The sequence below is a fragment of the Chiloscyllium punctatum genome, chromosome 37 (assembly GCF_047496795.1).
Source record: "Chiloscyllium punctatum isolate Juve2018m chromosome 37, sChiPun1.3, whole genome shotgun sequence".
NCBI classification, from domain to species: Eukaryota; Metazoa; Chordata; class Chondrichthyes; order Orectolobiformes; family Hemiscylliidae; genus Chiloscyllium; species Chiloscyllium punctatum.
Window position 1 is genome coordinate 18,621,580 of NC_092775.1, and position 25,128 is coordinate 18,646,707.

At 39.8% G+C, this 25,128-nt stretch overlaps 1 protein-coding gene across 13 annotated transcripts in view; it reads left to right on the forward strand.

Moving 5' to 3' along the window:
• zmynd8 (zinc finger, MYND-type containing 8) overlaps positions 1–25,128 on the forward strand; it is a 161,471-nt gene that overhangs the window by 75,477 nt on the left and 60,866 nt on the right. For all 13 annotated transcript variants that reach the window (XM_072556359.1, XM_072556366.1, XM_072556362.1 and 10 more), the window contains exon 3: positions 3,464–3,609. In XM_072556359.1, coding sequence (XP_072412460.1) covers positions 3,464–3,609 — 146 coding nt within the window. The remainder of the gene's footprint in view (positions 1–3,463; positions 3,610–25,128) is intronic.

The following is a 25,128-nucleotide window of genomic DNA, read 5'->3' on the forward strand; positions in this document are numbered from 1 at the left end:
CCCACTCTTGACCCATTCTTTTAAACCTGCCATGCTTTTGTTCAATGTCTCCTTGTTTCACTCTGTTAAGTGTTTTTTGATAATTGCTCCTGTGAAGTTCCTTGCAACTGTATACTACTTGAAAGGCAGTGTATAAAGTTAATCTGAATTTCATTTTTGTGAACAAGATTTCTCAGCTTTGGCCAGACCAATATGAAGAAATTTTAATATCTGCATTTTCCTCTCTTTTGTATCATCTCATTGCCTCTCCTCTGATCAAGTGATTTATTCCTTGTTGTATTACTATCTTAAGTATAGACATGTACAACCTGTGTTTTTGAAAATATTCTAATTTAATGATGCTGACTGCCCTGCTGAATGAATGATTACAGTATTTTCTGCTGTTATAAAATGCTACGAAATCAATGTTTAATAGTCTGTCAGAAATTCCCTTCTCTTATTTTATATAATCAATTAAATTTAATAAGGCACCTGTTGCTAAAACTGTAAAGATGATTTTCAGATGAAAATGTGCAGTTTTGTGTGGTACAACACAACCTTTGGTACTGAAGAAGTCCATGTTCTGATGCAGGAAAATAGGGACAACATTCAGGCTTGAACTGCCAAGTTCTGTGCAATGCTGATGCAACACAAGCGTCAAGTACAACCTTTTTAAACAAGACGGAATCCAGTCTTTTCTCCTTTTACATTTCATTGTAGTTCTATAGTGAAATCCCTCTCATTAATATCCTGGACTGTCACCTTTGACCAGAAACCTAACTGGACCAGTGAATATAAGAGCAAGTCAGAAGATTCTGTGGAGAGTGACTCCCCTTCTAAGTTCCCAAAGCCTTTCAGCGTCTACAAGATCCAAGAGGAAATAAGGCAGACTTCTGTTCAGTCTGGATGCTTGTAGCCCCAATAACACTTCGAGTCCAACACTTTGCACAACAAATTAGCTTAATTGGTGACCTATCCATCACCACAACACACTGTAGAGAAAGTATTATTTGTTTATAAGATGAATTTGCTCAGGCTTCTTCAATAGCAGCTTCTAAACCTATGACCCCAATGGCCTAGAAGAACATGGGCAGTATGCCCATGGGAATACCACCATGAATGTTTCCTACCAAGTCACAAACTTTACTGTCTTGGAAATGTATGTTTCAGTTATTAAAATGACGGACTGGATAACACAGTGGTTCTACCTACACCATATAAAATACAGGAGTTCCAAGACACACTGTCCTCAAGGAAAATTAAGGACTGGCACTGAATGCTGGTCAGCAATACCTTCCCCCTGACTTTGAATTTCACAGACTAGATCTGGAATATCTGAAATATGGGAATAAGCCACTTTCTTAATTTATTTCATACGCTGAATTACATTTTGAAACAAATATGTAGCCTTTGAAGTACTTGGTACTTTCCCTGCTAATTTTTAAGTCACATTTTCTTTCCTTCCAGTTCTCAATGTACACAAGGCTAATTTGCTTTTTGAATGCAAACGTTGAATTCTATTGCAATCTCTCATCCTCTCTTCCTGCATTCTCTGCTTTCAGTGCTGGCATACTTAATAGCGGAAAACTGTAAGTGCTAGCTGAATGAAACATAGTTACGCTCCAGACTTTTAAGTTATGGTCCTGGAAATAGAAAACTGATATGTACAAGATCTGTACAGGTGGTGTTGCAAGAATAGAAAATGTAATTTGATACTAGTTTGCTGGCATACAAGTTTTTGGCCAAACAAATGAGTTACATGTTGGACAAAGTGAGGACTGCAGATGCTGGACATGAGTTGAGAAGTGTGGACCTGGGACACAGCTGGTCAGGCAGCATACACTGAGCAGGAAAATTGATGTTAAGTCCTTCTTTGAGGTTGAAACATCGACTTTCCTGCTCCTTGGATACTGCCTGACCGCCTGTGCTTTCCCAGCACCACACTTTTTGAAGTAATTTACGTGTACCTCACTATTGACTGTAAATGTTCCAGACTTCAAAAAAGTGCTGGCTTTGTACTGTTATTGCATAACTTCAATTTTATTTGTATCTGCTATTATGCCAAGTGATTGAAATGGCTGGAAATGTAACATTGATCAATTTTTTTTCTATGCATTTAAATATTTTTAATTTGGGAGTGAAATGGATTTGATATTCTGCAAGGTGAGTAGTATTTATGGGGAATGGATTTTGACGAAACATAAATTCCTTTGTCTTAGTTTTGACTAGTTTTTAAGATATCCAGGATTTATGATGGAGGCTGCTATTTTGTTGCAGTTTAGTTTGGAAGATGGGATATGCTCTCTGGTCCAAGCCAGGTGTTTATTCAGTGACATTGCTATGAAGAAGGTGCTTTAATCTAAAATGTAGTTTGTTTTGATCATGTGAAGGGCTTCATAGAGAATGGAGAGCCATTATTTTACTTGGCATTCTTTAGATTTATGCTGTAATCTTTGATTCAGTGTCAACTGGATTTAGAATTCCCCATGCAGTTCGTTTAGAAACCATGCAACTGTCAGTTAACCATTTATCCTTTTTTATTAGTTTGGAACCCAGTTTTCAGAGATGAGTCTCATTCTGCTAAGTTACTAGGTGTTTTAGAGTAGTTCTAGATTCCTTCTGTATTCCTAAAGCCCTGAATGTTGATCTCTCTCTGTAGTACCCATCCAGTTTTGTTTTGAAATAATTCATTGTCTTTGCACCCACCACTAAGTCAATCCCACTCAGTGAACATAAGAAAAATTCTTCTCCCTATTCCCTTGCATTTCTTGTCCACAACCTTTAATATTGTGTCCACTAATCTTTACACTGTCAACGAAAGGGTACAGATTTTCTTTGACTAACTTATCTAAATCTGACGCAATTTTGCACATCTCAGTTAAACTTGCCCTCAATCTCTTTGACTCTAACTATCATTTCATAAGTGCGATGTTTTGAACAGACGGCCCAAATAAACTCATCTCTTTTCTGTAATTCAGTCCTGTATATATTATACCTCTTTTTTTGTTTCCTCCATTTCAGTTATTTTCTGTCATGTGACTTCCCCTTAAACTCTTGTGTTGCTCACAAACTTAAATTGACCTTGCATCTCCAAGCTCTGACTGTGTGGTTAGCAATATCCAGGCAAAAGACTGCTTATTTTTGTTTGCTGAGCTGAAATTTATGCTTCTCTGTTCCATGAATTACTTTCGCATTGTTCAACGATTCTGAGGACTGTTTTGTTTGCATTCGAAGAGTGGAGTAGAACTTATGAAGCCCTGTATGAATTTTATGCTTCAACTTTGTACCAAAATACATGGGACATTTGATAGAAATTTGATTATAACTCCACAAACACAATAGAACTTACTCAAAAGGAGAACTTTTGACCTCTTTGATACTGCTTCTCCATAGTAACAATGCATCTCACTAATTTTGGCTCAGATGTCTTGGCCTAGTAAATGAAGTTTTCTTGGTTTGTAATGATTTGAAGTTTATTTTTCAGACTCTGGTTCTGCAGAACGTGCAGGACTGAAAAGAAAACAACTTAGCCCTCAGCCATCTTCAAATGGACATTCACCCCAAGATGAATCATTGAGTCCCATTAAAAAGAAGAAGAAACCTGGCATGGCTAATTCGAGTAAAGAGCAGGTATAGTAAGAACGGAGTATGTCCAATTCCTGTTTTGATACTTGGTAATTGTTCTTTTTATCAAGCTGCATTATCCCACAATTATTCAATAATGAATGTTTTGAAATTAAACATAAATTTGAAAATGTACACAAAGAAGCATGAGAAAAGACCACCTGTCAATCAACCATAAGGTGAAATCTAGTGTAACCTTTAACCAATCCCCAAACGTTACACTAGATTTCACCTTTATGGTAGTCCAGGAAGAGGCTGGATCAAAACAAAATTCCTAAAGTGATCAAGCTTAAAAAGTTCTACTAGATCACAGTAACCAATAACTTCTCGACCACAGTTAACTAATGTTTGCTCACTAAAACTAAATATTTGACTTTGCTCATAGACCGGTCAGTTTTCTCTTTTCCAAGTACTCGGTAGGAGTTTTAGTCAGTGCGTGTTTTCAGTGTTTCTTCCCCACAACTAATTAAATGGTTAAATCAGAAATATAATGCATTAATTTGGATGATCTAGCTATATGTTTGGGTATGTTAACTCCTTGTCTTGTCATTAATTACCTTTTTTAAAATAAATTCTGGTGAGGATTTCTGCAGCTACTGTTCCACTTTTTGACAAATATGTTAGTTATAAAATGGGGACGTGAAATAGGGAATTTGCAAATACATTTAAAGGATAAAAGGGTAACTAGGGAGAAAAAAGGGCCGCCTATGTGTGGAACTGCAGGAAATGGGGGAGATACTAATCAGGTATTTTGCGTCAGTGTTTACTGTGGAGAAAGACATGGAAGATAGAGGATGTGGGGAACTAAATAGTGAAATCTTGAAAAATGTCCATGTTACAGAAGAGGAGGTGCTGCATGTCTTTAAGATGCATAAAGGTGGATACATCCCTGTGACCTGATCAGGTGTACCCTAGAACTCTGTGGGAAAAGAGGGATAAAATTGCTAGGCCCCTTGCTGAGGTGTTTGTACCATCGATAGCTCCAGGAGAGGCGCTGGAAGATGGGAGGTTGGCTCGTGTAGTACCATTATTTAAGGAAGCTGGTAAGGAAAAGCCAGGGAATTATAGACCAGTGATCCTGACATCACCGGTAGGCAGGTTGTTGGAGGTAATGCTGAGGGACCGGATTTATATGTATTTGGAAAGGCAAAGACTGACTAGAGATAGTCAACATGGCTTTGTGCACAGGATATCACATCTCACTATCTTGGTTTAGATTTTTTTTGAAGTAGTAATGAAGAGGATTGATTTAGGGCAGAGCGTTGTATGTGATCTATATGGACTTCAGTAAGTTGTTTGACAAGGCTCCTCACGATAGACTGGCTATCAAGGTTAGGTCACAAGGAATATAGACAGAACGAGCTATTTGGATACAGGATTTGTCAAAGGTGGAAGACTAAGGATTATGGTGGAGAGTTACTTTTCAAATTGGAGGCCTGTGACCAGCAGTGTACCACAAGGACTAATGCTGGGTCCACTACTTTTAATTTTTATGTAAATGATTTGTATGTATATAGAGGAGGTATGGTTGTAAGTTTACAGATTACCCCAAAATTGGAGGTGTAGTGGCTAGCAAAGATGGTTACCTCCGTGTAGAATGGGATTTGATCAAATGGGCCAATGACCCAAGCAGTGGAAAATGGAGTTTAATTTTAGATAAATGTGAGGTGCTACATTTTTTTTGAAAAGGCAAATTGCAGTAGGACATTAACGTTAAGGGAAAAGCTATAAAAGGGACTTAAGGGGCGACCTTTTCATGCAGAGGGTTGTGCGTGAATGAAATGAGCTGCCAGAAGAAGTGATGGAGGCTGGTATAATTACAACATTTAAGAGGCATCTGGACAGATATATGAATAGGAAAGGTTTAGAGGGGGATGGGCCAAATGCTAGCAAATGGGTCTTGAGGAACAAAACCCTTTCAGCAGAATAGGATGATAATCAAAGATCATGGAAAATTATAGCACTGTGTATTGGCTTTCATTTTTCATTTGGCTTTCATTTTTTCTTTTTCTTTCTCCATTTCCCCCACCCCCGCCCACCTTCCCTAATTAACTGTAAAGTGTTTTGCAGACATTTCCTCCACTTTGCAGTCGATTTAATGCATTGACTCCTGTGCTCAGTATTAAGATTGATGTTTTATCGTCCATCTTTCAGTGCAGTATTGAACTTAATACTTAATGCCATTGTTAGTTTATAATTATACAATTGAATTATCTGGCCAATGATCATTGTGACAATATTGAAGGCAATATTAAATTGAATGCTCCTAGATTATGTACTTTAAAATACAAACTATTATCCCTAGCCCATTATTTCAGATTTCTGCTATAGCTACTACATTAAAATTTAAACTTTTCAAACTTTGTTCCATTGTTAATCTCCCAAAATTTAGTGAAGTAGTAGCCACTCTTTTTGAAGTTTGTTACAAACAATAGATGGTTCATGGGTTTAGCTGAAAATATTCCAGCTTTTCTGGAATGGCATTTAATTAATGAAAGTGACATTCATTGGCTTGTCACACTTTGACAAATGGAGGTTTAATCTCATTGCAACCATGAGTCACTTAGGTTTAAAAGATGATTCTGTCAGTAAGTAAACTTCCAGTTAACTTGCTTCACCATTTTGTCTCCAAATTGACTAAATCAAGTTTTGTAGTATTTCAACACCAGATGAGATCAGTGAAAATAGATTCGTATCAAAATGCTTCTTTTTCAGTCTGGAATACTATTTATTTGTTTTCTGGACAAAGGCAAGCTTTCAGGAATAAACCAAGAAAACAAATTTAACTAATACCTTGCACAATGGTGAATATCAATATTCACCATTGAATGACTCACAAGCAGCTTCCAAAATATTAAGGCATTTGGTTAGTTGTGCTTTTGTTAATTGGCTTCCAAATCTTAATCTAATCTACTTTCTTTGTTGTACTCCTGATTAATGGTAAAGTTTGCAGATTTTAATTTTTAATAAGATGGTGTAATGCAGCTTTAATTTGGTAAAGTTTTGCATCTTGTTTCTTCCACTACTTGTGTCATGAAAAGTCAGAGTGGCATGTTTACCAGAACTTGTAATTATCTTAGATATTGATTCTGATATTAATAATCTTGCTGCGTGTAAAGATGCTAGGTAGCTTTCTCAGTATTTCTTAAACTGTACCTGTTTATCATACCCGTTTGTGTTCTTTAGACACAACACTATGCATGTGACATGTTGGAAAGTGGTCCATTAATGAATTTAGTTTAATTTTAAATTATGGCGGAGATTCCACTGATTTTTTTTTTAATGCACCTACAACCATAGCAGTAACACCCAGTCTGGGTGTGTAGTGTTCAGTTTCAGTCATGTCATGAAGCACACTTGCAGTCAGGGCTGCTGCCAATTCAAAAGTCTATGAAAAGTTGCATATTTCAAGTTTTCAGTTGGTTCATTTGGATGGTATTTTGGAGTCTTAACACATTTTCATTGGGATGTCCCTTATTTATGAGGTGATAAATAATCCTGCTTGTGCTTTTGTAACCAAATAATAGCTGAAGAACAGGGTATTCTGAATATAGCTAAACATTCCTGCACAGGGTTTCTTTGTGGTGGATCATCTGAGGTCTGGATGGACTATTTGCTGCAGTCCACTATCTGTTCATCATTTTTAGCAGGTGTTTTTCAGAAACTTGTGTTGAAATGATTATAGCTCAAATATATATCCACCCCTCTAATGACTATTAAAAGGGATCATATCCAGTATAAATACTCTTATGAAATCATAAGAGTTTGATACTGTAAGACTAAATGTGATTTTATTTGTTCCAAATGCATTGCTTGTCACTTTTAAAACAAAATCACTGAAGTATCACACAACAGTTAATTTACACAGCCAGTGTAAATAATCAGTGTAGTTTAATCAATTTGATCCAGAAATGATGCCATATTCATAAAGATTTATGTTCCTGCAAATGTTGAATCTAAATCCTATCTGTAAATAACTTTTAAATGTGCAATTTTACGTTCTGTGAACAACAGTGAAAATATCTGGTTATTTGAGGTACATTTTTATTTTGGGATGCTGAAGTCTTGATACATTACTGAAACCTCTGTATCATGCTTGCTTGTCAAAGAGTTCAGTATCCTTTTTGAAACTTTTGAGAAGTCCAATTCTGCTATTGTACCGCTATGCATTTTCTTAAAAGATTTCTTGATTTGAGAATTAATTTCTCAAGGACCACTAACTATTTGTTCTGGACATGCTTTCATTTTTAATTAAAAGTTTAATACCATTTTTATATAAATTTCTTAACTTTTTGCTTCCATTGGGATTTATGTCAGTGATGTTTGTGAACATTTAAATGCCCTTAATTATATACAAATTAACTAGCTTTGTTTTCTGCTATCCAAAATCCTTAACCACCTGGTAACTCAGTGAAATACCCATTCTTCGAGTGTAGAGTAGAGAATGGTTGAGACATTATCTCAGCTGTCCATGTATGATCACTTTCTTTACTTAGGATGGAGTGTTGGTGGGCTTTGATTTATGTTTCTCCCCCTCTAGTTCAAAGCAGCTGAAGTGTATCAAAAGCAAAGAAGTTTAATTTATATAAAACTGAAGAACTTGACATTTAGGCATATTTGAAACATAGCTATACTTGTAATGGAGGAAAAGGTGTGACTGCAGTAAGTTCCTACAAACAGCACTTGAGGTAAATGGCATTTTTAACCAAGGTTAGTTAAGGAATAATTATTAGCTAAGACAGTTGAAGCATATGGGCATGTCTAGTACAGCTCTTTTGAGAAGTGACATGGAATTCTTCTAACTGAACAGACAGGCAGAGATTCCAATTGGCATCATTTCTGAAAGACAACACCACTGACAAAGCAGAACTCCCTCATTCTTACTCTCTTCCTAGAATGTGCCTCCAATCTTCTGACTCTGGGGAGAGTGTCACAGCAGAGTCAAGTCTGATAGATAGCGTATATACTTGAGTAAAAGTCAACCCCCTATTTTGGCCAAATAATCTTGAGTTTTCCATATATCGCATGTAAAAGTCAACCCTGGTTCTTCACAGATAACAGTTCAACATTTATGAATCAGTGTGCTAGCTGTCACGTCCCACTCCCAGTTTTCCAATTTGATCGTTGTTCCACTCTGCTCCTGGTCTTCCTGTCTACTGGCTGTTGTGTTCTGTGCTGGGTTTTCAGAATTACCATAATTCTTTGTTTTTGTTTCTTTATTCAATTAGAGAGAGATTAGATTCCTTGCAGTGTGGAAACAGACCCTTTGGCCCAACAAGTCCACACCGACCCTCTGAAGAGCAGCCCACCTAGACCCATTCCCCTACATTTACCCCTTCACCTAACGCTACGGGCAATTTAGCCTGGCCAATTCACCTAACCTGCACATTTTTGGACTGTGGGAGGAACCTGGAGCACCTGGAGGAAACCCACGCAGACATGGGGAAAATATGCAAACGCCACACAGACAGTTGCCTGAGGCAGGAATTGAACCCGGGTCTCTGACGCTGTGAGGCAGCAGTGTTAACAACTGTGCCACCCTAGATCAACAGGGCTTCTGCGATTGATAACGGTATGAATTTTGACAGGTATGAATTTCAGTCCCCCAAAAATAATATTCATGTAATAGTCGACCCCATAAATGTAACTTTAAAAAGTAGTCAAAGATATTCGACTATTACTCGAGTATATACAGTAAATTACTGCTGTGGCTGAAGTCTAACATAAACACAAACACCAGTCCTTCCGTTTTAAATGGTAAATCCAATGTGGAACCTTGGTCACTATTTTTAAATACCTACTGAAGTACCTGATGATGCTAAGTTTGTTAAATTTTAATCAAATTTTCCAAGTTTAAAAAAAAATTATTGAAATGTGCTGAGCCCCCCTACATAACAGGACATTGGTTAGGCTACTTTTTGAATATTGTGTGCAATTCTGATCTCCTTCCTATCAGAAAGATGTTGTGAAACTTGAAAGGGTCCAGAAAAGATTGCCTGGATTGGAGGATTTGAGCTATAGGGAGAGGCTGAATAGGCTGGGGCTGTTTTCCCTGGAGCATTGAAGGCTGAGGGGTGACCGTATAGAGATTTATAAAATCATGAGGGGTATAGATAGAATTTGGATGAGTCCAGAACCAGAGGGTGAGAGGGGGAAGATATAAAACAGACCTAAGGGGCAATGTTTTCACACAGTGGATGGTGCCTGTACTGAATGAATTGCCAGAGGAAGTGGTGGAGTCTGGTACAGTTACAGCATTTAAGAGGCATCTGAATGGGTATATGAATAGGAAGGGTTTAGAGGGATATGGGCCATGTGCTTGCAAATGGGACTAGATTTGTTTAGGATATCTGGTCGGCATGGATGAATTGGATGAAAGGGTCTATTTTTCTGTGCTGAACATGTGCCTTTATGACTCTATATTTTAAAAGCACAATTTCATCCCAAATTTTATGGAGGTATTTGTTCATTTAATGAATATGACAAACCTTTCAGTTTTAACAAGAAAACAGCAAAGTAACATTTTTCCTCTTGAAAATACTATATCTGTTCCTGTGGTAATTATGTGGGCAAATGTTTTGTATTTTATTTGGCGGTTCATTCAAATTCATAATTTCCTGGGCTTACCAATATTTAACGTTTCTGAAATGGAATTAGCTGATTTTAACAGATTGTACTGAGAATAATGGCCACAAACAAGCGATCTTGAATTTGGAGGTTGGCTGTTTTCCCATTGGTGCAGTTGAAAACTTTCGCAGATTGCAGCTGTAGACTTTCGTAAAAACAACCAGAAGGAATCAAAGAATGAATGTTAAAAATGGAAACATGAGTGGAATTTCAAGTTTCTTCTGTCATTCAACAAGTTCATACCTAATTGCATCCTGGCCTTAGCTCTTCATTCCTGTCTGCCCGCATAACCCTTGGTTCCATTGGAGAGTAAAAATCTGACTAACTCAGCCTTAAATCTATTCAGTGAGCTAGCATCCATTGTTCTTTAGGATACAAACGTACCTTGTATCTAAGATGGTAGCAGAAGCGTAGCAGCGTTCATGCCCGGGTCTTCAGCCTGGAGCTTGTTCATTTCTGTCTGAATTTCTTCTTTCACTCTTTACATTTGCCCTTTTTCTTCTTCTTTTTGTTTTCCTTTTCTTGGCGGCCTCGCACTCCCCTTCCCGGAGTGTCGACAGTGGTAGGAGCGGTTCCTTCCTGGAGAATTGGTGTGGTGGGCCCAGCATCGAGTTTGAACCCAGTGTGGTACTCAGCAATGATGTTAGTGGAAGCAGAATGGTGACATGGTTCCAGTGATGGTGGCATAGCTTCAGGACATGGCTGGGCCTGGGTACCTGATTGAGGAGGTGGTGGTGTGTGGGCCCTCTGGGCGCCTGATTGCTGGCATACTGAGGGATAGATTTTGTGGCTTTGTTTTTCTAACAGTAAAGACTCATGGCGGAGGCGTAGTATCATTAGGGCCTCTCCTGTTCTCTTTGTTTCTTTTATTTTTACTTATGATTTAAATTCTGTTTTTATATACTAAGTTGGTGCCAGAGAATGGTGACTTTGCACACTTTTCACTGTACTCCTGTATTCCTGTACTCAAGTACACCTGACAAAATCTAAATGGTGGACAGTCATTGAGCAGTCATCAGCTGAATTATTCGCCAGAATTCCTGGCCCCTGATCTGCTCAAATAGCAGGAGTATTTATATAACTGGTTCAGATCAGTTCCAGATCAATGGTAACCCCAAGAATGTTGATAGTGGATGGTTCAATAATGACAATACTATTCAATGTTAAGGGACAATAGTTGTTTTCTCTCTTTATGGAAGATAATTATTGCCTAATACTTGTGTGGTATGTGTGCTACTTCCCACTTATCATGCCAAGCCTGCATGTTGGCTGGTCTTGCTGCATGTGTCACTGGTTGCTTCAGTAGCATAGAATCCCTACAGTTTGGAAACAGGCCATTTGGCCAACAAGTCCACACTAACTCTTTTGAAAAGTAACTTAGCCAGACCCATTCCCTTACCCTGTTACTCTACATTTGCCCTGACTAATGCACCTAACCTACACATCCCTGAACACTGGGCAATTTAGCATTGCCAATTCATCTGACCTGCCCATCTTTGGACTGTGGGAGAAAACCTGAGCACCCGGAGGAAACCCACGCAGACACAGGGAGAATATGCAAACTCCATTCGAAACGGTCACCCAAGGCTGGAATTGAACTCGTGTCCCTGGCACTGAGAAGCAGCAATGCTAACCACTGAGCCACCATGATGTGGAGGTTTAAATGGAGCTGAACATTATGCACTCAACCATTTCCATTTCTGACCCAATGGAGGAAAAAAAATCATTGAAGCAATTGAAGAAGCTTGTCCCGAGGACATGACTGTGAGGAACTCCAGCAGTCATGTCCTGTGTCTGTCTTGTAACAATCATTGTTGTCTTTGTGTTGGGTATGACTGACTCGTGGTGAGTTCTCTTCTCCCCCTCCAATTTCCATTGACTCCAGTTTACTAGTGTTTCTGAATGTCTTATTTTGTCAGATACTGCCTTGATTATGGTGTTTGGTGATGAGAAACTGTTAAGAAGGTGCTCATTGTTGCCTAGACTTTCGAGGAGCAATGTGGAATAGTGAGCATTTTACTTTCCAGTTGAGTCTTGCTTGAAATCAGAATCTTGTTCTTGAATAAACTGATGCAATAACCAGTCAAACTTGTCATCTCTTGTCACTTACACCAGAACCAAGAGACACAATATTGTCTTATAATTTGAGGTTTGCGTAAAGATTCGTAGTTCGGGTGCCGGTTCTCATAGTTGTGGGTATATTCGCTGAGCTGGGAAGTTGACTTGCGAATATTTCGTCCTCTATCTAGGTGACATCTTCAGTGCTTTCGAGCCTCCTGTGAAGTACTGCTGAAATGTCTTCTGGAATTTATTTGGTTCTGTTCCTGCAGCTTCCTATTGCTGGTTCCAGTTGTTCATTGTAGTGGCCAGTATATTGGCTCCAGATCTTTGTGCTTGTTGATGAAGTCTGTGGATGAGTGTCATGCTTCAAGAAATTCTCTGGCTGTCCTCTGTTTAGTGTGTCCTATGATCATTGTGTTGTCCCAGTTGAATTTGTGGCAGACAACTAGCAATCTGCATCCACTGACACCAACTCGCCACTAAACACCATGACCAGCTGTCTCTAGTGGCCACACACAAATGACAAGGACCATAAGTAGTCTTTTCCCATAGTTATTCTCCCTTTTTGAGTATTTATTGAATTCCTTATTTGAATATCAATATTGAATGCATTTCCTTTTTAAGCACTGTTGTGTTTGAAATTACCATGTTGTTGCCTTTGTTCTTTTCACAATCACCTTTTGGTTTGTTTGTTTGTGCAATCTTTAAAAAGAATGGTTATTAGAATGTGGGTGATACTGACAAGTGAGTGTTTTGTTACCAGGAATCAGCCATGTGATAAGACTCTGAGATTTTTGTACTTGTTAGTGAGCCTTTCACTCAACATCTCCATGGCTTGTTTTCTGGTGCTGACACATGTATGCTGGACAATGACCAGTTTAGTGAATTCTCAGCTTCACTGCTTGCCTCTGGGTTGTTAGCTCACCATGCTCTTGAACTCGTGGTGCCGTGGCTTTAGATTGATATAATAATTGGTATTGAAAGATTGCTGCATTGTTGGTATTGTAATATTTTTGCATGAAAGGATGAACTAAGAATTTGTTTGTAGCTCTTGTTTTGGACTGGTATGAGAAGGTCCCAGTGGGCTACTTCAGTTAGAACATGGAGTTCTTGGTGCCATGTCTGACATTTCGACCTCACAGAATACTTTTTAAAAAAAGACACATTACTCATCAATCTCATGATTATGGCGTGTTAGTTAAATCTTACATTTTAAATAGATGTCTCTGTGTTGTTCTCTGCATAGAAGGAAGTGGTTTGGACTTTGTGCAAAGTATTGGAGTAGAAATCCATTAAGTAATGCACAGATTTGCATTGATTTCCCAGACAAGGCCACAAGTTGTGTGGCTCACAGAGTCCAATTATGATGTGAATGGAGAATGCCATGCAAGCGGCATGGATACCCTGTCACTGGTGTATTGATCAGTGTTTTAATTGTGATACTCTGAACCAACTTCACCCTGTTATCTCCAGACTGACAATACTACCTGTTGTGTTGTGGATTCTCCGTTTGAAGGTAGGTCTGACCCACAGCATGGTTGTGACAGAATAAAGAACCAGGTGCTAAATCCACCCCAGTCGGAATGTGAATCAAAACCCTTGCAGTTGACACCACTTTGATCCACTCAGGTTATTTACCAATTGCGTCAAGTGGCTGTAAGGCATTACCGGGATGCTTAAATTGCATTAGTTAACAACATAAGAACTCTGAGCAGGATAGGCCATTCTGTCATTTGCACTTGCCCTGCCATTGAATAAGATTATGGTTGATCTGCCCCAAGCTTCAACTCTCCAGAGCTCTCGGCTCCACAATAGGATCAAAATCTATCTTCCTCTTCTTTAAATACTTTAAGTGAGCTAGCCTTCACAAATCTCTGGGGTAGAAAATGTCAAGAGAAGAAATTCCAGCACAGCTATTTTAATTCAGTGTCCATTTATTCTGTAACTTTTGTCCCCTCCATTGTTCTGGTTCTAATTTCTCCTGCTTATATTTCTGCCTATTTCTTTCTGATAGACTGATTATTGTTTGGTTCTTTACCTTTGTTCTGTTGTTTAATTTTGATTTTTGTCATGTCTTACTCAGAGTACACCAAAATTCAAACCCCATTATTCAAAAACAGTAGTAATCTTTCAGCAGTCCTTAGTTATGAAAACATTCTTTGCCCATTTTGGTCGACAATTTAAAAACAGAAAAATAAAAGGCATGATGACAATTTTATCTCTCGCTGTCTCCCTCCCTCTTGTTTCACTTGTATTGTTGGTACTTGTATGGACTATGAAAGCCTGCAAGATATGTCCTGTACCTTTTGGCACCAGGCAGACAGCATGTCTTTGGGACTTCACCTTTTGCACTCCGAGAACTGTATCAATTCTGCCACATTTTATCCACTAGTATAGCTACATTTCCCTTTTCTGTCATTTGAATGGCAACAACATTTCTGTTGTTGTTAATGTGAATCTCACTACCTAAAGTCAGAGCAAAGCATGAAATTCAGAATGAAGCAATGTGTACTGCAGCTGGAAATGAGAAAACAATCTAATAAAATGATGCCAGAAAGACCTGGAGAACAGAGGGACAGTGTGCTGTTTTGTTTATTTTTGTGTTTTTTAAAATCCCAGCTGATGGTATTTGCTAGACAAGTCAGATTCCAGCTTGAAACTTGGCATAATGGACCATAAGTTTTTTTTTAACCATTTGAGGATAGTCACTGAAAATATTTAGTCAATTTTCTTCAAATGAAAAAATGTAGAACTTTAAAAGCTACCTTACACTATAATAAAAACTACTGGAATAATTTCATTCTAAATTTCAGAAGGATTCATCCTGTTTATCCCAGTAATACTTCATACAGACACTCAAATCTCCAGTAAAAAGTCACAGCGTTGCCATGCTAAAGGTTTTTGCTCAACTGGCAAGGCGCTGCCTGTTTCTTCTAGCAAATGTATGTGCATTCACTAGATGTTGCTTTCTTAGTTGTTGTATCTCCCTGAAACCCTTAAGACTACCTGCTAACTCAGCTCACTATTCAAAGTTTGTGAGAAGATTTGTAGCTCGGGTCTCGTTGTTGTGGTTCTGTTCACCGAGCTGGGAATTTGTGTTGCAGACGTTTCATCCCCTGTCTAGGTGACATCCTCAGTGCTTGGGAGCCTCCTGTGAAGCGCTTCTGTGATGTTTCCTCCGGCATTTGTAGTGGTTTGTCTCTGCCGCTTCCGGTTGTCAGTTCCAGCTGTCAGCTGCAGTGGCCAGTATATTGGGTCCAGGTCAATGTGCTTATTGATTGAATCTGTGGATGAGTGCCATGCCTCTAGGAATTCCCTGGCAGTCCTGTGTTCGGCTTGTCCTGTAATAGTAGTGTTGTCCCAGTCGAACTCGTTGCTTGTCGTCTGCGTGTGTGGCTACTAAGGATAACTGGTCGTGTCGTTTCATGGCTAGAAGTGAACAGTGCCATTACATCGAATGAGACCATAGTTTCTTCCTTGTCTATGTGTATATTTCTGATGATGTTCAAGAATTCCTGTGTTGACTGTATAGAGTGTCTGGATCTGCTGATCAGGTGTTTCAGTTTCTGTTGTTCTTTAGCCAGTTTGTGTGTTTGGTGTCTCTGGTAGCGATACAATGGGTCTGAATGGGATGTCTGGTTTGTGCACTTTAGGTAGTCCAAAGAATCTGGGGGTGGTGTTACTTTCAGGTTTCATTCTCTGTAGGTCAAACCTGGTTATCTGTCTGTTTCTTTTTGCAGGTTCCTCAATGTGGTGTTTATCCTATTGGGGAGCTGTGGGGTGGCGTCAAACTCCCTCTTTTGGTAGTTTTTGGTATCTGCAAGTAGTTGTTGCACTTTCTGGATGTACTCTGCTTTGTCCAGGATGACCGTCATTCTGCCTTTGTCTGCTGGGAGTATGATTATGTTCTTATAATTTCTCAATGCTTTTAGTGCTTCCCTCTCCTTAGTGTTGAGGTTGTGTGTTTGTCTTTTCCTTGGACAAGCCAAACAGAGAACAGCCAGGGAATTCCTAGAAGCATGATATTCACCCACAGATTCTATCAACAAACCCATCGACCTGGACCCAGTATACCGGCCACTGCAGTGGACAGCTGGAACTGACAACCAGAAGCGGTAGAGACAAACCACTATAAATGCTGGAGGAAACATCACAGAAGCGCTTCACAGGAGACTCCCAAGCACGGAGGATGTCACCTAGACAGGGGACGAAACATCTGCAATACAAATTCCCAGCTCGGCGAACAGAACCACAACAATCAGCTCACTATTATTTAACATGGGTTCCCTAACTCATTTAATCAACGGACTTGTTGTATCTTCCTCTTTGATATCCTCACAGCCTTATGCTTCTTGGCTGTCTTCTCTCTTGGGACTTCGGCCCTGCCTTAGCTGCTAATAAAATAGCATCTTTTGCTGTGGGCCTCTTTTGACACTACACTTGAATTCTCTCTGCTGCACTGGTCCTAAAACACAAGTCAGCAAACACCTTATCTTCCCAGGTGGCTTGCTGGTAATTTAACTAATATCAGTGACTTCTTGTAAATTCTGTATTAAATATAAATCTTAAAATGTAAAGTTGAACATGAAGCAAAGGTCAAATCTTCATAGATCTGAAAAATTGAAGCCCATTTTTTTCCTACTTCACAACCCAAGTTCTCAAAACAATAATATTATGAACTTTTGCAATAATATGCTAAGGCAATATGTAGTAAGCTAAGGGCACTTTAATGATGGGGAACTACCAGAAAGACGAGTAGACATGGCCAAGCAGTGTAAGATTCTGCTGTGACCATTTCTTTCTCAAATAGATACTACGTTTTAGATACTGTTCTGGGGGGAGAATGGCCTCTCAGAGGAAAGCATCGGCAGCTAAGTTATGGCACCATAATTGACCGTGCTGCACAGCAGGGGACAGAAATGACTGGAAGAACTTTAAATTTAATGAAACGGGACTTAATTGTAAGGAGAACTGACAGTTGTGTGGCAGTGAACCAGACTCCCTAATGGTATGTTGCTTCTATGATACTAGGGTTGGGGTTTTCTCTGCTGCAGGGCATTCTGATGGGGAGGGTGAACAGCTAGCAATTGTGGTGCATGTTGGTTCCAATAATATGGATTTTTAAAAAAAAATTAGATCCTGCAGCAGGAGTTTGATAGTAGATTAAAGAGGAAGACTACTAAGGCTGTAATCTCAAGATTATTTGCAGCACCATGCACTACTCCATATAGGATTAGCAGGATGGGTCAGATGAAACAACATTGAGATATTCCTGGAGAGAGAGAGAGAGAGAGAGAGAGAAACAGAAACGCTGACCAAGGGACAGAGAGTGACAGAAGGACATTTAAACTTTTACCAGGCATCAGTCCAACTTGGTTTTCAATTTTTAAAAAGCACTTTTTTTTCCTGAAGATAGTCTTCATGATTTACCTTTTAAAACTATGTAAGAGGTATTCAAATTGAGTGATGGTCAGTGAGTGGGTAAAATTATTGTCTGATGCAGAATGAAGTGGAGAGTGTGATTATTTGTCAGTAGGATTCAATAAAGAGCCTTTAATTTAAATGGGGAGATGTTGCAGGAATCTGAGATACAAAGGGATCTGGGTGTCCTGGGATGTGAATCACATTGTGTTAGTCTGCAGGGGCAGTAAGTGATGAGGAAGGCAAAGGGATTGTTTGTTTTTCATTTGCTCATGGGATGAGAGCATCACTGGCCAGGCCAGTATTTATCCCCCATTCCTATTAGTCTGTGTGAAGGTGATAGTGAGCTGCCTCATTAAACCACTGCACTTCATAAAACTAACTTATTTAGAAAACCCGAATATAGCAGAAATTAAACTGCAGTTTTCTCTTTTCCTGTTCCCAGTTTTAACCATTTAGTTTTTTACTGAGTTGGAGACTGGAAATCTCATTGGTCTCCAAGTTTACACCTAGCATATTAAAACAGGGAAGGAGTTACAAACTGGAATAGAGCGGATCAGAGGTTTTACATAGGGCATCACACGTACTGGAGAGTGAGTTACAGTCTGAAATCTAATCAAGGGATTTGGAGTAATTTCTAAACAGATTAATTGGTATCAAGGAGAGTGTTACAGATTGGAATATATTCAAATGGTTTGGAATTATATGCAAAATAACAGATCCAAGAGTGAGTTACAGACTAGAGTCTAATCGAGGGGTTCGGGGTGGCTTTTAAATAGAATAACAGATACATCAGAATGAGTTGGAAACTGGAATCGGAGAGGATCAGGAATGGTTTGTACATGGAATATGAAATAGACAGGAGTGAGTTAAACACTGGAATCTAAATTGTGTTTCAGGATGGTTTTCATACGGAATAACAGATATCCAGGAGTGAGATGCAAATTGGAATTTAATTGAGGGGTTCAGGATGGTACATGGGAGTTAAATACAGATTGGAAACTTAGAGGGCTCGGGATGGCTTATACTTTTAATAACATACATGGAACTGAGTTACAGATTGGAATCTAATTGAGATGTTCGAGGTTTATATAATGAATTACTGACAGAATTACATGAATGAGTTACAGACTATAATCTAATCAATTTGGGACAATTTTTATATAGAGATTTGGGATTTTTTAAAATGTAGAATGACTGACTAATACATGGGGGTGAGTTACAGATTGGAATCTAATTGAGGGATTCTGGGTGGTTTTTAATGTAGAATAACAGATACATTGAAGTGCTTTAGAGACTAAATCCAACAGAAGGGTTCAGGTTGGTTTAAAAATTGGGGGCAAACTCGAGAGGCATAAAATTTGGGGGATATAGTTGGAAGGGGGCAAAAATGGAGGGTCTGCAATGGAGGAAGGGACGACACAAAATGTGGGGTGTGTGTAAATTGGAACAGGCCCAGATATGGGGCAGGGACAATGTGTGGGCGAGTTCAAAACATTTGGAAGGGGGTGGTGAGAGAGAGATCTGGGGGGGTGGGTGCAAAAGTTTGGGGCATGATAAGTGGGATTGTGAGGGTTGCAAATTATTTGGGGGCTGTAAATTATGGGGGCCACAAAATTGGGGCAGCTGCATAATTTGGGCAGTAGAAACATTTTGGAGAAGGTGCATAATTTGGGTAGGCTTGCAAAACCTGAGGGGTACATTAAAGGGGTGGGGTTAGGGAGGCCTGGATAACATGCTGGGCAGGCTGCAAATGGTAAAGTGCAATGTTGTTGGGGTCAATAATTGGGGTAAAAAATTTGGCAGGGGCACAAAACTTAGTGTGCAAAATTAGGGGAGAGTGCATAGTTTTTGTGGGGTTTACTTAAATTGTGGGTGTTGTATACTTGGACATGTGAAGACATGGTAGGGTGCAAAATTAGTCTGTACATAATTTGGTGGGCTGCAAAATTGTCAGAGTTGCAGGTGGAAACAAATCATGGGGCTGTCAAACTGGAGGGGTAGACACCAGATTGGGGTTGCAAAACTGGGAGGTGGGTACACACCTCGTGGTGTGAAAAATCAGGGAGTGGTTGCACCAAGTTCAGGGGTCACAATACTTGGGGAGGGTTTAAATGTATGGGGAGTACATTGGGGTTTTGGGAGTGAGGGGTGCACATAATGGGATGTCCGTTTTTGGGAGGGTACAAATTTGAGGCAGGACATAATATTTGGGAGGGGACACAATATTGAGGGGGAATAATTTGGGAACACAGCGAGATTTGGGGGATTGGAAAATTGGAGGGGGTCACAAGGAGAGGGGGAACACCAATGTTGGAGGTTTGCAAAATTCTGAGGTACAGAATTTGAGATGGTGCAATATTGGCTTCAAAATTTGGTGGGGCATAACTTTTGAGGAGGACTAAATAATCTTGGAGATTAATAATTTGTCACAAAACCTGGTGGGGGGGGGAGATTCAGAGAAACAGGGGTGTATGCAGAGAGACCAGGGTGGAGGGGTAGAAAAAGGAGACCGGGAAAGAGAGAATAAAAAGAGAGAAACAAAGACATGGGGAAATAACTAAAGTGGGAGAGAATCGAGACAAAGGCAAAAGAGGAGGTAAAAGTCAGAAATACAAAAGAAAATGAGAGAGACAATGAAAGTGAGAGGGAATAAGAGGTAGAGAGAGAAGTAAAGGGAGAGAACGCATGAGAAAGATTGGGGGAAAAAAAAGTAGAGATAGAAGTTCCGGAAAGACCTGGAGAAACTGTGGAGGGGATACTCTCCATTCTTGTGTGTCCCAGCTCCCTGGATGGTTTCTCTCACACTCCCTCTGCCACGAGGGACAGAACCTGCTCCTGGAGTCTGCTTCAGCCTGACTGGTTCAGGGAAGGGTGGGGGGGAGGTTAAAGCACCATAATTAGCATTGAGACTCCATGGTTCATTGGTTAGCACTGTAGCCTCACAGTGCCAGGGACCCAGGTTTGCTTTCTGCCTCTGATGACTGCCTGTATGGAGTTTGCACATTCTCCCCGTGTCAGCGTGGGTTTCCACTGGGTGCTCTGGTTTCTTCCCACAGTACAAAGATGTGCGGGTGCAGTGGATTGGCCATGCTAAATTACCCAAAGTGTTTCAGGGATGTGTAGGTTATGTGCATTAAGCATAGGAAATGCAAGTTTATAGGGATAGGTTAGGGGGAATGGGATGCACTTGGGAGGGTTGGTGTGGACCTATTGGCTGAATCACCTGTCCCCACACTGTGGGGATTCTATGAATGCATGGCTAAATAGATGATGTAGGAAGGAGGGCTTCAGATTTTGGGATGATTGGGACAGCTTCTAGGATAGGTGAGACCTGTACAAGTTGCAACTGAACCAGAATGGGTCCAGTATTCTTGCCGGAAGGTTTAATTGTGCTGTTAGGTCAGTCAAATTGAATGGGCAGGGGTTGGGGTGTACAGAGCAGATGTAAAGTTGGGACCAAAATCTCATTAGCTATAGAAGGATTGCTAGGACAATTCACTTGGAGAAGACATGAGCAGGATAAAGCACATGGAAGATCTAGAAGACTGAATTGTATCTATTTTAATGCAAAAAGTTTACCGAATAAGGCAAATGAATTCAGACCGATGGTCAGAACTTGGGAATATGATATTGTTGCAATTGCTGAGACATGGTTGAAGGAAGGACAGGACTCAGCATCTCAGTATTCCAGGATACAGAAGTTTTTCAGGTGTGGTGGTTGGGCGGGCTGGGGGTGGGGGAGAGGTGTAGTTGAAGGCATTGCAGTATTGACGAAGGAAACCATCACAGCAATGTTGTGGGAAAATAACTTAGGGTTTTCAAATAAGGCCATCTGCGTAGAGCTCAGAAATAAAACAAAATGAGGTGATTACCTTACTGGGATTATCCTACAGGCCTCCAAGCAGTCAGAAGGAGATTGAGGAGCAGATATGTAGGCAACTCACAGAATGGTGTGAGAGAAACAGGATGAGAGATGTAGGGGACTACAACCTAGCTAAAATTAACTAGGATTATTTTAGTATGAAAGGATTAAGACAGGTTGAAATTTTACAAGTGCATCCAGGAGAGCTTTTTGTTCCAGTATGTGAATAATCTTTCTGGGGATGGGCAGTACTAGAGCTTATCCGAGGGGGTGAAAACAGTCAAGTGATTGAAGTTTCAGTGGGTGAGCATCACTGTTTATTACAAGTAAGTAAATTTAGTACAGGTAAAAAGTTAGAAATTATTGGCGATAAAGCTACTAACCAAAACTTTAATTTCCTTTATAAACGTCCCCTTTACACACAAACAGGTTAAATACTGAACAGAGGGGAATGCCTGGAAATGCACTTCTTTGCTCTTTGTTCCTTGGTACAGTTGTTGAGATAATCTTTGATTCTTCCGCTGGCTAGCACATTGCTTTGCTTTGGTCATCTTTCTCTGGGTGTTTCCATTGGTTAGTAAGAGATACAAGGTAGTCGGCTCACTCGTAAAATGTCTCTGACTTATCAGTTAAAAGTTACTAGCTTATGACCATTGTTGCATGCAAGACAAACTGGTTTTCTTCAGGATTACAGTGAATTTTGGCTGCAGATAATAGAGAGACTGCTCCTGAGCTAGGGAAGAACTGACTACTTGTCTCTCCTATAATTTGTTTCCAGTTCTAAGCTATTCAGTTACCAGAGCACCAATCTCACAATTGTTGGCAGACAAAAAGGTCTCTGACACTGATGGCTGGTCACTAGTCTATAGACCAATCTACTTGTTGCTAACAAAAGCTGCATCTGTACGCTTCCTTGGTTACAAATTGTCTGCAACTCACATTCAGTTACTGCTGGTTCAAACAATTATTCACACGATATCTGACATCGATGTCAAAATACTTGCTTTCAAAACTGCACCCACGCTTTCAAATATTTGCTTTTTTTTTAAAGCAACTCTTTCTCATTTCAATCCACAAAGATGCAAAAATTAAAAAAAAAGACATGGTCTTCAGTTGAATATTTATTCCTATCTGTTTAGAGTTGTTGCAGCATAACCTCGTTGTTGATGTGGTGTTCATCTCCTCTAATCACTTCTTGTGACTTTCTTTGCTTGGTTTGAAGAGGTAAAGTTGCTTTGATAACTAATGAATAGTCATTTCAGCAATTCTCAACTGTCATTTGGCCACTGCCCCCCTAGGAACTCTTCTCAGGTTCCAGGGCCCCCCTTTCAAATAGGGATGCAACACAAACAGACAGACAGAAAATCATTTCACAGTTTTCAGTCTGTGGCCTTCTTCAACTGTAACTTGCTTATTGTTGTTGTGGGTGTGTTTGCTGAGATGGGAAGTTGATTTGCTTGAACCTTGAGCTTGCTTATTGTTTAGAGAGGCTACCTTGGGTTGCACTTGCATTTTAGAGGATTTTGTTTTGTCCTCTTTCAGACCATTGTGTCTTGAATATATCCCCTCATTGTTTCCATACTAATTGTTAGCTTTTTGGTGCTATTTTTATTGGGATTATATTCTAGACATTGCCCTATGTGTCTGTATTGTAGACTTCATCTCCTTGACAATTTTGTCAATTTCTTTTATGCTCAAGTGTTTCATAAAATTTATCTTTGAAATTTTCCAGGGGATAGAAGTTACATGGGCTCATGTGTTTCTCAAAGTAGAAATGGTCATTTTAGAGCCTACCTTTTTTTTTGCCAGTCAATAATCATTTAAGCTATGGCTCGTTCAGGTGGCACATCATTAGTGGTCTAGTGTAAACAACATTGATGTTCAAGGGCTTCAAAATTTTTTGACCTTCACATCTTGTGAAGAATACTGGCTAGACTGTCATTTATTTCTAACTCTAACTACCCTTGAGAAAGTGGTGTTGAGCTGATTTCATGAACCACTGGTGTGTACATGGTGTACATACGTCCAGTTTTGTTAGAGAGGACGTTCCAGCAATTTGATGCAGGAACAGTCTCCAGATCAGGATTGTGGCTTTGCAGGGAGATTGTTGGTAGTGTTCCCCTGCATCATCTTCCTTTGTCCCTCCAGGTGGTAGAGGTTTTTGGTATGGGGCGGCACGGTGGCACAGTGGTTAGCACCACTGCCTCACAGCACCAGAGACCTGGGTTCAATTCCCGCCTCAGGCAACTGCCTGTGTGGAGTTTGCACATTCTCCCAGTGTCTGCGTGGGTTTCCTCCAGGTGCTCCGGTTTCCTCCCACAATCCAAAAATATGCAGGTCAGGTGAATTGGCCATGTTAATTGCCCATGGTGTTTGGGGTAGGGGTAAATGTAGGGGAATAGGTCTAGGTGGGTTATGCTTTGACGGGTCGGTGTGGACTTGCTGGGCCGAAAGGCCTGTTCCCACACTGTAAGTAATCTAATCTAATCTAAGTTGTTGTCGAAGGAGCCTCAGTGAGTTGCTGCAGTACACCTTGTATTTCTGCCACTCTTTTGGTGGAGTGAATGAATGCTTCAAGTTGTAGGTGGGGTGTTAATCAAGGGGGTTGCTTTGCCCTAGATGGAGTTGAGCTGCTTCAGTATTGGAGGACAATTGTCCAGGCAAGTAGAATATTTCATCATACTTGAGACTCTTGCCATGTAGATTTGAAGAAACTCACTCAGTTGAAACACTAGCTTTTCTAACTTAAAACCTAATTGCTAAGTTTATATGACCAGGTCTTTTACAGCTAGAAGTAACTTCCTGGCTGAAAATAGTGTGGGATATGAAGCTGTGAGATTCCTTTTAACTTTGCTAGTGTATCTTACCTTTTGAACCACCTATTTGCATAGGACTTTTGTATCGCAGTTAACCTTTGATATGTTGGATGATTGGAGATCCCAGGACAGGTCTAAGATGCTCTGGGCACTATTTTGATGCCTACATTAGTCTTTTCTCTTGTAAATGAATTAGAACTATCGTAACACGAGAGAATGTGTGTTGATAACACTGAGTTCTTTGCCAATTAATTTTGAGCATGTGCAGTGGAATGTTCAAGCCTTGAATAATCTTTGATCTTCAATTCCTGAACAATTTTTTTGTCATTTACAATATTCTCAGTTCACCACCACCACCTTCTCAACGACAGCACAGGATGAGCAATAAATGCAGCCCAGTTAGTGATGCCCGCATCCTAAGAATGAATAAATTTTTTAAAATGCAGCCGAGCTGAAATCTAACTTGATCTTTCACAGATCCAATAACATTAGATAGAAAGATGTCTTCATGTGGGTTGCAAATACTGTAGCTTCATCTGTAGTACGTATCTGTAGCATTTGGTCAACTTCTGAACTTCAATTTGACTGAGGAATAGCTCAGTTCAGCTCTGTGTAGGACAGATGATGTGACCAAATCATTCATAGTCTATTTCAGATGCCATTGGCTTCATATCTGCATCATTTTCTTTCTTTTCTCTGTATATATTACCCTTAAGTTAGCTGCTTTGCTTTTTA